Source organism: Primulina tabacum, chromosome 1 (assembly GCF_025594145.1).
Source record: "Primulina tabacum isolate GXHZ01 chromosome 1, ASM2559414v2, whole genome shotgun sequence".
Lineage (NCBI taxonomy): Eukaryota > Viridiplantae > Streptophyta > Magnoliopsida > Lamiales > Gesneriaceae > Primulina > Primulina tabacum.
In genome coordinates, this window is record NC_134550.1 from 55,170,657 (window position 1) to 55,186,703 (window position 16,047).

Consider the following 16,047-nt stretch of genomic DNA (forward strand, 5'->3'; position numbering starts at 1 on the left):
GAACGACTCTAGTTAAAATCCATGTGTCATCGTATTCTTTATTTTAGTATATATTAACATAGCAAACAACGATAAAAAAATAAGTCACTAATATTACAAGATAATACAATTACAATATTAATAATATTTTTTTCTTGTGTGTAAAATATTTTCATTTTCAAATCGACATGTATTTTATATATATAAATATATACTTTTGTCAATGTATGCATTAGTCAATGCTAGTAAAAGACATGAGAATTAAATTAGGAAGGAAAGAACCATAGCATTTATCTTGTGCCTCACATTCAAGATAAATATTTATTATTATTATTATTATTATTGCGACTTTTTCATATTAGGCTAGATCAATTTCATACTTTATCTCCAAAGTTTTTGTCTCCATCACGCGTTCATATATTCTTATAAGTTTCAATTTAAGCATATAAAATTGTGAAAACTATGACAATATTCCATGGAATCGGAAATAAGTTTTCAAATTTATCGGTGATCGAAAAGTCTCGTACAAATTCAAATCCGTGCAAAATCGAAAAACTCTTCGACAACTCCTCATATATTAATTGAATATGAAATGAAATAAGATTGTGTCACAAAAAATACGATGTGAAATATACGATAACGACGATAACGATTAGGGTTACATTATCATAAAAAAATCTAAAATAATAAAAGAACTCATTAAAAACTTTTGGGACGTTCAAAACTCAAACAATATTCAGAAATATTCCAGCCAATAAGATTAGAGTTGACTAACTTCCATCTCTACTATGGTGAGGTTCAATGACCCTTTTGGAAGTTTGATCATGTTGGTTTCCAGTTTCCACATGCTTTCATAATCACTTCCATGTATTTTTAACAAATTATTCATTCACAACGGGAGAGTAAATCGATAATATTATATTTAACATGATTTTTAAAGTATATTTCCTAAAAAAATATATAATTTTATTGAAATTATATTATATTAGTATAGGCAATAATACAAAAAAAATTTAATTATCATATGAGTAGGTCTATTGTGAGACGGTCTCACGAATTTCTATCTGTGAGACGGGTCAACCATACACAATAAAAAGTAATACTCTTAGCATAAAAAATAATACTTTTTCATGGATGATCCAAATAAGAGATTTGTCTCACAAAATACGACACGTGAGACCGTATAACACAAATTTTTGCCTTATTATAATGGATATCTTAATCTAGAGACTCAATTATATTTTATATTTGATCATAATTTTTATAGCATCTGAAATTTAGTGGAGAAATGGTAGCGCCCATACACGCATGCGTGTGTGAACTCCAATGTCAAAAAAAAAAAAAAAAATTGTTTAAAAAAATTATTGTAGATTTTTTCGAATTTTGTAAAGAAAAAATTGGCAATTATTTTTCTAAAACATTTGCAAACACTACTTAAATATCTTCGAATACGCAACCAAAGCTCATCACTAGGCCCGGGGAATAAAGATATACTCATGTTATATAATCTTATCCAGAGGAGTGAACCTATGCATATTATCAAAGTTGACCAAAGATTTTGCCACAGTCAAAAACGAGAAATTTTAAACTGTACATTGTACATTATTTTTTTTTTTTTGGATTTTACCTCTTATAGCTTTTTTTTCCCTTAGTTGATTATATTACATATTTGATGAAGAAACATAAATATCTCATTAATTACTTGAAGTTTTAAGAAATAATATGGCACTACCGTGGGAGCCGCCACCCTCGTCGTTTGCTTGTTGTATGATTGGGTTGCCTCATGACTTCTTTACAAATTTAGAAATATTGGTACATTTTTTATTCATCCAACCCTAAAGATGGAAGACAAAAGTCCAACCAGAGGGAAATCAAAATAAAAAAAGGAAAATAGTCAGTTGAGTTCTTTACGTTATTATTTTTTTCTTTATTAGTCCTATAATCTATCAAAGTTATGTTTTAAAATCCCCCTTCCTATTTCGGTTCACAGATAACACACACGCAAGTATTTGATTAACTAAAGAGTATTGGTGTCCTGGGTATAGCTGAGTTGGTAAGATTTGCAGTGACGTGAGAAGTTATTTTCCGACATCACATGATCGATCTTCGTGTGAAACATATTTATCACTAAAATATTGTTAGGATATGTTATGTGGTCGATGTTTGCTGTCATCTCCCTTATATCCTTGCGTACTCATACACATCTCTAGATTTATTATTCTATGTGGGTCAAGTAGTCTCTTATCCATATAAAGGGGTTTCTCATTCATGGTAAATATATATTTAAAAAAAAAAAAATCAATATCATTGGGCTTTAATGAAAAGGCCCATCCAAACACTTGTACAAAGAAGCCCAGTTTCTCGGCCAACAGAAATCCGGTCCTCGCCCACCACCACCCGACCACCCACCTCTACAATTACGTCAACGACTAATACTATCTAGAATAGCACTATCGACCGCCGCCATCACAGTCGTTACTGCTACCACTATCACTGCCATACCATTATCACTATCGTTGGAATCAGACCCTAAATTTTGCAGTGAATATCAACTATAACGACGACGACGACATCTATTACTATTATCACTGTACTACAAATGCCATTACTATCGATACTAATATTCTTCTTGTCGGGGTGTGAAGAATAGAATCATGTAATGTCGGTTGTTTTATGAATCATCGGGGATACACTGGACCTGGCTTCTTGGTCGTTTCTAGATTTGACACTTTGTCCACTAGCCACGTGTGCATGGCCAATTAAATAACATTCGTTCCATTTATTTATTCACCTCGATCAAATTTATTTCATGTTATCGGAATAAAAAAGAAAATTTTATATTATACAAATAGGTTCTACAATGCGTTATTAATTAATTAAATTAAATTGACAGATGATTGGCCATGAGTTGCAACGGCAATGTCAACAAAATATATATTATTAATTAATATAGTGGACAGATATGTCTATGTGTGGTTTGTAAATTACTATGTATATACAAATTTTGTTCGATGTATCTCTGAAAGAAGAATGGTTGTGAGTGCTGGAAATTGAAATTAAAATTTAATTTTGAATCAAAATCATGCGTGCGAATTTGAGATTGTCTTTTAGTTTTTCATATTTTTGAGTTAATTATGGCTCATGATTGTGGAAGTATTTTTTGACTTTCCACGTTCTGACTTTCAACGTTTCGTACATGTCTTAATTAAGAAAAAATAGGTAAATAGAACAGAGGATTCAAGAGGCCCGCTTATTGATTTCTTATTATTTTACATACTCGATATTTATACTTCTAGTTTCATATTGCTTTTATTTAGTGATACGTGTATGTCGTCTATATACGATCATATTTTCGTTTATCGTTTTATAGTTGTTGTTTTCATACTTTGAATTTTAACATTTTGACGAACATAGTTTATTGTTGCAAAATAATATTGTTTTGTTTTTTAAAAAAAATTAAGGGGTAAATATTTTCAAATTTATAAATAATTAGATTAAATTTGTCTCTATGTGATTCGAAGGCCAACCAAAAGTCTTGTCCACAGCAATTGGTTGTTTTAGAGTAAGTTGTTGGGGAAAATTTATAAACCGCATAATTCATCGTGCTAAAACATTAAGAATTTGATTGAAAACTTAAGCGGAAGCATTGCTGAAGCCATATTTCTGAATTCTTTAGAACGTGTATTGATCTTCCAGATCTATGCGCTATTTCCTTGAGAGAATCATTTAGTTTATCTTCAGAATTATTTTCTTAATAGGGGAGAAATTAGAAAACGTAACAACGTGAGATCTGAAAACCATGACCCATATATATAATGTTTGTCATTATCTTCTAATATTTCTCTTTTAGCTCATCATAAAAACAAAAATTACACTTGTGCATCTACATATTAAAAGCACACAACCTAGTAGATACATTAAAACCAAATAACACGAAACCTTAGTTGATCACTTTATTTTGTGTTTAACTTAATAGACAACACATAACACATAATTATTCACATATAAGCTCATATAAATAAAATTGATCCAACATAGGTCTCTTGTGAGACGGTCTCACGAATCTTTATATGTGAGACGGGTCAACTTTACCGATATTCATAATAAAAAGTAATACTCTTAGCATAAGAAATAATATTTTTTCATGGATGATTCAAATAAGAGATCCGTCTCACAAAATACGACATGTGATATCGTCTCACACAAGTTTTTATCATTAGTTTAATAAGCCAACTATGATGCTATAATTAGTACAACATATATCGTCAAAATAAAATAATTTCGTACGATTAGCATATGGCTATGAAAGACAAAATGGTGGTGCAACAAGGGTCTAACAGCTCATCACTTCTAATTTAAAGGAAAGAAATTTCAATGCTATAGTTTTAAAAAAATGGAACATTAATTTTTTTAGAATTGTTTCATAGATTAAAGATTGAGTAGAGCTTATAAATCTTTATCCAAGATATATGTTAAACTCGGTATATATTTACAATAAAAAGTGATATTTCTGATTTAAGAGATATGTTAAACTCTGTACATATTTACAATAAAAATTGATATTTTTTATATAAAAAATATTAATTTTTATGAGACACTCAAATAAAATATATGTATCTTAAAATTGTCTCATAATAGTTTTTGTTTTAAAGATTTAAATTATCTAGTTTTACAATCTTTGTTTATATAATTTGAGAGAAAATACTTTGGATAAGGAAAATCAAATATATATAATATTGGCTTCATAATATTTTTAACCCAAGTTGTCTCTTTCAATTATATAGATTTTCGTTTATTTTTCGTACTCAAATAAATATATTTTCTGATTGTGATTCATCTATTAAATGAGTACAACTATTTAAAAAATAAAATAAAAATAAAATAAGAAATCCTTTTTTGCTAAATATATATTTAGAAATCATTTGACTCGTTATCAAACTGCCTTCCACTGTTCTCCTTCTACAAGTGGTACCAAGAATAGATTCACAGAACCACAGAAATTGATCTCTCGCTGCTACCGATTCCGGCTAACGCTTCTCTCCACATTCTTCACAGACAACGCATATTGTTTGTTCCTTAATTTCTTCGAAAATATTAGCAGTGGAAAGATGAAAGAAATGATGGGAGTGATGAGCAGCAGGTGTTCTCACACTTCTCACGTCACAGAGATCATTATCACAAGCTTTTTCCGTCACAAAATTTGCATCTCCTGCTAGTTTGGCCAATCCTCAAGCCTAGCGCCGGTGAAGGGCCTGCGAATTTTTTTCTTCCCACGGTAGAATTAAGTAAAATCAGCGGAACCGATTGCAAAAGTGGCAGATTCTTGAAATTTTCATACTTGTTCTGTGATGTTGCTGTTCTGTGTAAAAAAAAATTATATCTACATATAGAAATGATGATGGGTAGGGGGACGATATGTGGTGGTGATGGCGGCCATGCTCCGAATCAGAAGCAGAAAGTCAAGATTTCTTCTCTTGATCAGCCGCCTTTTGGTTCAATCTTTACGTCTGCTTCTTCAAATCCTTTTACCGGTACGTGTTTATTGATTTTTGGTAGCAAAATAACTTCGTTGACTTTTGTTGAAGCCACTTGTCCAAAGGTGGAGCTAATGAATTTTATGCTTTTTAACAACTTATACGTGGTGATTGATATGATATGATTTTTTTTTTTGTTGGAAAAATGAAGTGAAATATTGAACCTTCAAAGGGATTGAGTCACCCCCTAGTCCCAATGTCAGGATCCGCAGCCTACTCTGAAAGTATTGCATAAGATGCTAACAATCTTCTTTTTTCTCCCTTGAGCTTGCTTTGATTTTACTTCATTTTTATTGTTGAAATTGTTTTAGTTGAGATGTGATTCTTGGAGCAGCAAGAGCGACCAATAGAGGCTATGCTAGGAAAAATAATGTTGCCAGTTGGTGAAATTCGTATTTTTTATGAACATAATGAAATTTGAGGATAACTTTCTTTTGAGCCTCCGTTTTATTCACACCCCGTAGTCATTGTTGTTGCTGTTGTTTTCTTGATACGGCCATACGGGTCAATATATATTGCATTGCTGATTGAGTTCTGTTTCAGGCTCAGGTGCCATGGTTAATTTTGGAGCTTTTAGTGTAAACATGTCTGGAAACTTGTGTTGTCGATCTTTCGAACGAGAAGAGATTAGTGGAGATGAGTATTTGGATGAGTATTTCAATAATCCTGAGAAGAAGAGGCGTCTTACGGTCGACCAAGTTCAGTTTCTTGAGAAGAGTTTTGAGGCTGAAAATAAACTCGAACCAGAAAGAAAGAACCAGCTCGCTGTAGAGCTCGGTTTACAGCCTCGACAGATTGCAATATGGTTCCAAAATCGCAGGGCTCGGTCGAAGACAAAGAAATTAGAAACTGATTATGAGTCATTAAGCGAGAAATATAATTGCCTGAAAACCAATTACGATAACCTTCTCAAGGAGAATGAGAAACTCAATCTAGAGGTGATGATGCTCGATCAATTCTAAGCGTTCTTTATTTAAATGAGAAACGAAGAAGCTGAATTTCTGAGTAATTTATGCTCAAACATTGTTGTATTCCTTGTGTGTTGACTAGTTTGTCGTGCAGGTTTTTCACCTCAAAGAAAATCTTGATGCTAAAGAAAAGGAGAAGGAAAACTCGCAACCGTGCATCCTGAAAGGACCATCTGAATCATGGATGGAAAAACCCATATCTGCTGCGGTCTCTAAAGACGAAGGATACACAGTGTTGGCAGTGGCATGCCTAAATGAAGATCAAAGTGAAGCCAGAAGTGATTCAAGTACCGGTACAGATAGTCTATGTTACAATAATGAGAGACACTCTTCGCTTTTTGAAACAGGTGATTCTTCTCAAGTGTTTGAACCTGATCGGACGGATTTTTCAGATGAATCTTTGAAACAAGCTTACGTCTCTCCAAAGAGCAAAGAAGGCTACTGCCACGGCCCCCCTGCAAACTCATGGTTTCCGATCGAAGACCATGGCTTTAGCTTCTGGTCATATTGAGTTCCGCCTGGTGTATATGTTTTGTTTTCTTCAAGTTTTTTTATTGCAGTGTATGAAAGTACTTGTTCGTTTTCTGGCTATGTTTGACATAGCTACTACCCCGTATTGTATTCTTGTTTTGGCACAATGTTTGTGGATTGGACTCCCTTAGAATCTGATTTTGATGAGAAATGAGAGAACAAATTCATGTCAAACATTCGGTCATGTCAGGTGTTGGAACATTAATATGTTCTTTGTTCTTCAAATTTTTTTGCGCTATGAATCTCTTGGAGGAAGTGACTATATGCTGCACCGTCGACCCGAAAGCTCATAGAAGCGTAAGACAAGATCAAGAATTAGAAGACAGTGTGTTTAGATGTTGGAAGATGCCGCATATGTTGCGGGAGCACAAAGTTTTGTATTTTGTAAATATGAAAAAGTACCTTTCAGTTATTCTTTAAAAATTTTACTTGGAGAATAATTTTTTAAAAAACAATTTCATAAACTTTTTACAAAAATTTTGTCCGAACACCTCCAAGATCCTAACCCCATTCAAGCCCAAAAGATAGAACTTTCAGTTTCAGTTGAGATACTGCTCTGGTGGAGACTTTATATGAGTAAGAACATATTGGGGAAAGGCACCATCAAATGTGGCATGTGACTTGGATGGCAACATATTGGTCTTTATTTTATTCCATATCGATATATGATATTCATAGGATTTCATTAATGTTGGGTGAATAGTGATCCAACTCAAACATAAACTAAATCTTTTTTGTCGTCCTTTCACCTCGTCTCACCTTTATTTTCTCAAATATTTGAATGTAGATGGATTTAAATCATACGAAGAACCATCTACAATGCACAATATAATGATGTGCAGTGTAGAGTCGTTGGATCCACGTATGGTCTACTTGATCTAAAACCGAATTATATCTTGTTCATGTACTTATTTCTCTTAAATTCAAATTGTATATGTAAAACGACATTTTGCTACAAAAGAAATATCTGGACACAGCTTTAATCTGAATCAATGTTAGGACCTATAGTAATCAAATCAAGGTTGCACTTGGATATGGGGCGAAGAGTTTGATTGGAGAAAACATTTCAAATGACGCCATTTTGGTATATTTCAAATACAAAACAATTATTATTAAAATTACTTAATTTATAATATTTGAATGTTGGCAATACAAGCAAGTCAAAGAATTTATGATACATCGTCTCAGATTCATCAATCCAAGCGCAAGCAACGAGAACTATCTTAAATATTTTTTAAAAAAATTATTCACTAGCTCACAAAATCGCGAAACAATTAATTTTCAAGGTCAAGAAGCTCATGCTCGAACTAATTCATATTGTTCGCAATCCTAACATTGAACATAGTCCTTTCAGTAAGATCATAATGATACAAATAATATTAGCATGACGACGGGGCGTGAACCTTGTCCCGGATTCAACTAATTGAAAGTGCTAGCTCAACTTTCGGATATGATGCTTATCTTCATCAGAACAACTTCAATGGAGAATATTCGGTATTATTTTCAAATTTGAAGCTACACTTTGTGCATACATACAGTTGGGTAAGCAAACCATTGTCATGCCTTTTTGACACTTCAAACTGGATATATATTTTATGAATGGAAGATGAAGCCTGCACAACTCCAAGAATCAAAATCTGAAATTGTCCTTCAAGTAACATACCATTTCTTGCTGCACCAATCAGATTATATTCAGTCATATCTGGGGTTTTTAACAGTATTTTATCTACTCTAACATATATCTCCGAAATAAATATAAAACAATTTAAGAAATGCGAGCAACACAGACTGAAATCCCGAGTAGAGATGTCCATTGTCGGGTATATAAAAAGGAAACAACCCCAGGTTTGGTCCAACAGCAGGAATCCATCAGGTCTATGCGTGGCGGAGCCACAAATGTGATAATGTATGATTAGATTCCATATAAGATATCGGTTGAAACCACATTTTCCAAAAACTTGATTTTGGGAGAGTTGACATGATGAATAGTTTTATACTTTATTATTCAATACATACATGTTGAGGATCGGAAAATCAAATTAATATTAAACATTTACACGTATAAGTTGGTGCACCAACCAAGGCCAACTTAATGAAATATATGGGGATTGTGTTCCATGTGGAAACTACTCTGTTCGAAAGTTATGGCACAAACAACAATTTTATGCTTTGACGATAACTGTGAATCCCATAGATCACACTCTTTCCACTGATAGAGGAGAGAGAAGGAAAACTAAATCAAACGCTACCTTTTCAACTACAGCTTGAGTTAAGCAAGATGAAAACATTCAAGCATTATAAGAGTTAGGAATTTTAAAGAAACTTACAATCAGACACAAGAGGATGCATCCAGTTGCACCAGGGAACAAAGCATACCAAAAGTTCAGATGATGAAGCTTAATTCCATCGATGAAAAGTAATGGCAAGCTCGCAGCTGAAAACCAATAGAAAAAACTCATTCTTAGCAGTTCAAGAACTCGTAAATGTAAGAGAAACGTCATTGTTTTCAGGAAAAAATGCGACTAGGATAGTTTAATCATAAAAATATTGCCTGGTGGATGTATTGAACGAGTGCAAATCATGAAGGCTAAGGCAGCAGCAACAGCAGTGCTCCGAGCTAGCCAACCTTGACCGAAAACTGAGAATGCCAAAACACCTATTGCTGCACAACCAATTTGAGCGACAAAAACATTGTATTTCTGCAAGAGGAGGCCAAATATTGTACGAAATAACTACCACGATTCAAGGAAACTAGAGTTTTGTAAAGCAGGGAATTTCTAGTTATATAGATTTTGATGTCAAAATCGATTTGAGATTCATAAAACCCTTTTAATGACTATGTACTCTAGGTTCCCATTTAGTGCCGGAGTCAGAATCTCACACAGGAAGGGCGAAACTAAAACTCAAAACATTTAGAGGGACAAAATCGTATTTTTATTTACAGATGATATACAGAAATATATAAACCTATAGGAAAGGTTAGGAGGGAAAGGGAGCAATCGTCATTGCCACCCCCTTAGCTCTACAACCGTTTGTGTGGACGTTTTCTTAACTTTTTGGATATGCAATGGTTGAAATTAAAAACTCAACTGAAGCAGCATAGACAAGACTCTGAAAGCTACAATATGGAAAAAAAGTAAATATACTTAGTATTGGTATTACCACCGAAATGATTTTTCCACGTTCTTTTATTATATCAGTGCCACAAGATAAAAAGGGGTTTCAGCCGGAGTTTTAGGCTATTGAATGGAAAGAAAAGAAATCAAAAGCTGCATACCCTGGCACCAGGAGAAGAAGGGGTGGCAAAGAGAACCGCACAAACCGCTCCCACTGGCGCAATTGTGATCGAAATGCCTTTGGGTGCAAGCATTTGATCCACCTTTCCCAATATGGCCATGGCTGCAAATGCCCCTGTCCAGAATAAACCACCACCAAATCATAAATTTTTAACTTTAGAACACTCGAGCAGCTCAAAAAGCTCTAAGTCAGTAGTTCATACTCGCTTAGCAATTGGGTAAGACCAAATTTGAACGCATAACTTTTGTTAAACACAAACTGCACATTTATCAAGGTTAGACAGTACTCTACCCAGTATAAAATATCATACAAACTAAAAAATTGCTGTGGTTGACGAACCAAGAGTTTGACTTCGAGGAGTGGGATTAACAGCTAATACTCGATAAAATAAAAATCAGAGAGTTTAAGCAATATACTATAAGTCACATAAATGATTGTTTTGATCAATTAAATTAGCAATTTTCCCCCATCCCGAAGCTCCTTCCATAAACTTTTATATAGAGCTTGCTGCAAACAATTTCGTCCGACGTTTATGCAAAAGAAAAGAGAGAAGAACCCATATTTACACACAATACCAGCAAAAAACAAGCTCCTGAATAAGCAAATGGAACACAACTTGTACCTGCAGAAGGCCAAACTATATCACTGAGGGAAGGAGCTTTGGAGCTCTTCTCGGGAGTCCAGCCATCCCACATTGGCGCGGCCACATTGCTCGATGATGAAGTTACACACAGCCCTCCTCTTTTCAGCCCTTTTGCGGTTGGAAAACCATAAAGATTCTTGATTTCTCTGCCTTTGCCGCATTTCGCGGTGGTTGAATTACGAGAAAAAAACAATTTGTGGGGCGTGGGCAGCAAAGTTTTGGACAACATCAGATGCTTAACAGGGGTATGAATTTGCATACCCATCATCATCGTTTATTTATTGGTTAAATTTCCAATATTGATTTTATTGCAGAATTTTCGGATTACATAAAAGTAAGGGGGGACGTTTGGAGAAGACGAAAGGGTAATGGCCCAAATCCCAATGGACGACCAGCTCAGTTGCCAGCGTCAAAAGATGCAAATTTTTTTTTTCCGTCTTGTCTGGTTCGTCGAACCAGTACAAGAAGAACAAACTAATTATTTACTTAATAATTAATTTTAAATTCCATGGTTATGAAACTTATATATTCATTCTTGTACAGTTATACATGTTAAATAAAAAAGACTAATTTAAAAATGTTGTGAAAAAGTAAAAATTTATGGTAAAAAGTAAAAATCTCAAACTCTCAAAATTTACCAAACTACACACTTTATAATATTTTTCTCTCTACTCAATTGTGTTTTTCTTCACAAATGAGAGATCTATTTATAGGAAATCTTTACAAATAATCCAAAAATAAAATACATCATTACCTACATCATCACACACTAATTTTCAATATTTACAACTCTTATTTTCAACATTCAAATATTCAACATTCAAATATTCAATACTCACATTTTAAATATATTTTTCAACACTCCCCCTTGTGATGATGATCATAATGATTGTCTTCATTACGTGTTTTTATACTGCCTCGTTAAAAACCTTACTAGGAAAAACCCATTTGGGATAAAAACCATAGTAAGGGAAAAAGAGTGCAGTCACGTAAACTCCCCCTCATGTTGACACGAACAATTCTTCACAAATTTCGTAGATTGCGCATCCCAATATTATATATGTGCTTTCTGAATATTGACGTAGGAAGTGCCTTTGTGAAGAGATCTGATGAGTTTTCACTTGATTGAATGTGACGAACATCAATATATTTATTCTTCTCTAGCTCCTTAGTGAATGCGAAGAACTTAGGAGGAATATGTTTAGTTCTGTCGCTTTTTATGTATCCTTCTTTCATTTGAGCAACACATGCAGCATTATCTTCATATAGTATCACAGGCTTCTCATCAGATGATAATCCGCATGAAATTTGGATATGTTGGGTCATTGATTTTAACCACACACATTCACGACTTGCTTCATGTAGTGCAATAATCTCGGCATGATTTGATGAAGTTGTTACGAGCGTTTGTTTCTGAGAACGCCAAGATATTGCAGTGCCTCCCCGAGTAAATACATATCCAGTTTGGGAACGTGCCTTGTGTGGATCGGATAAGTATCCAGCATCAGCATAACCAATTATACTTGGATTAGCATCTTTTGAATACAAAAGTCCCAAGTCTGTCGTTCCTCGTAGATAACGGAATATATGTTTAATTCCATTCCAGTGTCTCTTTGTTGGATATGTGCTAAATCTTGCCAACAGATTCACGGCAAAAGATATATCAGGCCTTGTACAATTTGTAAGGTACATAAGGGCACCGATGGCACTTAGATATGGTACTTCTGGACCAAGAATATCTTCATCATCTTCACATGACGGAATGGATCCTTTTCTATGTTTAATGATCTAACAACCATTGGAGTACTTAAAGGATTTGCTTTATCCATATTAAAACGTTTAAGGATCTTCTCTGTATAATTTGTCTGGTAAACAAACATTCCACATTCTTTTTGTTCAATTTGTAAACCCAGACAATACTTGGTTTTTCCAAGATCCTTCATTTCAAATTCTTCCTTCAAGTATGACACAACTTCTTGAATTTCTTTATTCGTTCCAATGATGTTTAAATCATCAACATATACAGCAATAATTACGCATCCGGATGTTGTTTTCTTAATGAAAACACAAGGGCATATTGAATTATTTACATATCCCTTTTTCATCAAGTGATCACTTAGTCGATTATACCACATTCGACCTGATTGCTTTAACCCATATAATGATCTTTGTAATTTCACAGAATAACATTCCCTGGGTTTTGAACTTTGTGCTTCAGGCATCTTAAATCCTTCAGGGATTTTCATATATATATTACTATCAAGTGATCCATATAAGTAAGCTGTAACAACATCCATAAGACGCATTTCTAAATTTTCAGATACCGCCAAGCTAATCAAATACCGAAACGTAATTGCATCCATCACAGGAGAATACGTTTCTTCATAATCAATTCCAGGCCTTTGAGAAAAACCTTGTGCAACAAGTCGAGCTTTATATCTTACTATTTCATTTTTCTCATTTCGCTTTCGAATAAAAACCCATTTGTATCCAACAGGTTTTACACCTTCAGGTGTAAGGACTATAGGTCCAAAAACATTACGTTTATTTAGCGAATTTAATTCAACCTGGATGGCATCTTTCCATTTTATCCAATCCTGCCGATTTTTACATTCACCAAAAGATTTTGGTTCATGATCTTCGTTATCATTTATGATGTCGATTGCCACATTATAAGAAAATATATCATCAATTTCATCTATATCTTTTCGGTTCCATATTTTTCCAGTATTAATATAATTGATAGAGATTTCATGATTCTCGTCAGTTTGTGGTTCTGACAGAACATTTTCATCATCATGTGTTTCTTCAGGAACACCATTCTCTATTTTGTGATCATCATGTGTTTCTTCAGAAACGTCATTCTTTATTTTGTGATCATCATGTTTCTCTATGAATTTTCTTTTTCGAGGATTTTTATCCTTGGAACCGACTGGCCTTCCACGCTTCAGGCGTTTAATGACATCATGAGTATCTTCCATTTGTTTCTTTGGAATTTCAATTCGAGCAGGGGCATTTGCAGCATGTATATATGATTTAGTTACCCCTTTTGTGTCTGCAAATGCATCTGGTATTTGATTTGCTATTCTTTGCAAGTGTACAATTTGTTGTACATCTTTTTCACATTGTTTTGTTCTTGGATCCAGATGTAACAATGATGATACATACCATGTAATTTCTTTTTCGGTATGTTTCTGTTCTCCCCCTAACATTGGGAAGATTTCCTCATTAAAATGACAATCAGCAAAACGTGCTGTGAACACGTCGCCTGTCTGAGGTTCAATATATCGAATGATTGATGGACTATCATAACCGATATAAATTCCAACCTTTCTTTGAGGTCCCATTTTCTTTCGTTGCGGTGGTGCAATAGGCACATACACCATACATCCAAAAATTCTCAGATGAGAAATGTCTGGTTCTTTACCAAATGCAAGCTGCAATGGGGAGTATTTATGATATGCACTTGGTCTGATGCGAATTAATGAAGCAGCGTGTAAAATTGCATGTCCCCATATAGAAATAGGGAGCTTTGTTTTCATTATCATTGGTCTAGCAATCATTTGCAGACGTTTAATCAATGATTCAGCCAATCCATTCTGTGTATGTACATGAGCAACAGGATGCTCAACAATGATTCCCATAGACATACAATAATCATTGAAAGTTTGGGAAGTAAATTCACCAGCATTATCAAGTCTAATTTTCTTGATTGTATGATCGGGAAATTGATTCCTCAATTTTATTATTTGAGCAAGTAATCTTGCAAATGCAACATTTCGAGTTGATAATAAACATACATGTGACCATCTGCTGGAGGCATCAATCAATACCATAAAGTATCTGAATGGTCCACATGGTGGATGGATTGGTCCACAAATATCACCCTGAATACGTTCAAAAAACATTGGTGATTCAGTTTGGATTTTGACTGGTGATGGTCTTATAATAAGTTTTCCAAGAGAACATGCTTTACATTGAAACTTATTATTCTGAAAGATCTTCTGGTCTTTCAGTGGATGACCATGTGTATTTTCTATAATTCTTCGCATCATTGTTGAACCAGGATGTCCCAATCGATCATGCCAATTGGTTAATATCGAAGAATTATCAACTACCATGTTTGATTCAATGGGACTTATATGTGTATAATGCAATCCAGTAGGGAGCATTGGTAGTTTTTCAATCACATATTTCTTTCCTGATTTATATGTGATAAGACACATATATTTCTCATTCCCTTCATTCATTGTTTGAGTATCATACCCATGGGAATATATATCATTAAAACTCAACAAATTTCTTTTCGATTGTGGTGAATATAAAGCATCATTGATCAAAAATTTTGTACCATTAGGTAACAAAAATTGTGCTTTACCACATCCTTTAATCAAGTCTACAGGACCTGATATTGTATTCACCGTTGTTTTTGTTGGTTTTAGTTCCAAGAAATATCTTTTATCTCGGAGGATAGTGTGCGTTGTACCACTATCGGGTATGCAAACTTCAGCTTTGCTCATAGCATTTTCCATATTTGAACTTCAAAAAAATATGCAATGAAATAAATTACTTGCAATATATATTTAAATATAACACAAATCATAATTATACAATAAAACATTATTCTATGAATACATGAAAAATAGATTATTGTACATTTATATTCTACCATTATATTGTTCATTTTCAGAGAAATCGTTGAGAAAATCTGCAGCATCAATATTGTTCATTTCTATCCCACCAACATATTGATCATTTCCAGAGAAATCATTCATAAAATCACCAGCATCAAAATGAGTTGCATCACTCAAACGGTCACTGCGTTCAGTGAAGTTGGTCTCCTTTTCTTTCCCCTTTAATGATTCTTTATAAAGTTTACAAAGGTGCTCAGGGGCTCGACAAACTTTGGACCAATGTCCTGGAGTACCACATCTGTAACAAGAACTTTCATATCTTTTTGAGTGCTTCTCATTAACACTTGTATTCTCATGATGCCTTTTCTGTGGATGGTTTGGGACGTTCTTTTGAGATGAGTTATAAAAATAACTATCTCGATTATTTTCAAAACCACGGCCTTGACCACGACCACGGCCAA

At 33.9% G+C, this 16,047-nt stretch overlaps 2 protein-coding genes across 3 annotated transcripts; one reads left to right on the top strand and one right to left on the bottom strand.

The window, feature by feature from the left end:
• The first annotated feature begins 4,917 nt into the window (after window positions 1-4,917).
• On the top strand, window positions 4,918-7,321 carry LOC142551263 (uncharacterized). Of its 2 annotated transcripts, none has more exons than XM_075660402.1 (3): window positions 4,918-5,510; window positions 6,057-6,451; window positions 6,576-7,321. In XM_075660402.1, the coding sequence occupies exons 1-3, from the start codon at window positions 5,372-5,374 to the stop codon at window positions 6,990-6,992; spliced, it is 951 nt and encodes a 316-aa protein (XP_075516517.1). In that variant the 5' UTR covers window positions 4,918-5,371; the 3' UTR covers window positions 6,993-7,321. The 2 variants fall into 2 exon arrangements, with proteins under 2 accessions (XP_075516517.1, XP_075516524.1); XM_075660409.1 differs by having other exon boundaries at window positions 6,063-6,451.
• A 1,142-nt stretch (window positions 7,322-8,463) lies between these two features.
• Window positions 8,464-11,400, bottom strand: LOC142551272 (uncharacterized). The gene is made up of 5 exons (XM_075660421.1): window positions 10,932-11,400; window positions 10,290-10,423; window positions 9,564-9,711; window positions 9,340-9,446; window positions 8,464-8,684 (listed from the first exon to the last, which is right to left on the bottom strand). The coding sequence occupies exons 1-5, from the start codon at window positions 11,221-11,223 to the stop codon at window positions 8,643-8,645; spliced, it is 723 nt and encodes a 240-aa protein (XP_075516536.1). The 5' UTR covers window positions 11,224-11,400; the 3' UTR covers window positions 8,464-8,642.
• Between the last annotated feature and the right edge of the window lie 4,647 nt (window positions 11,401-16,047).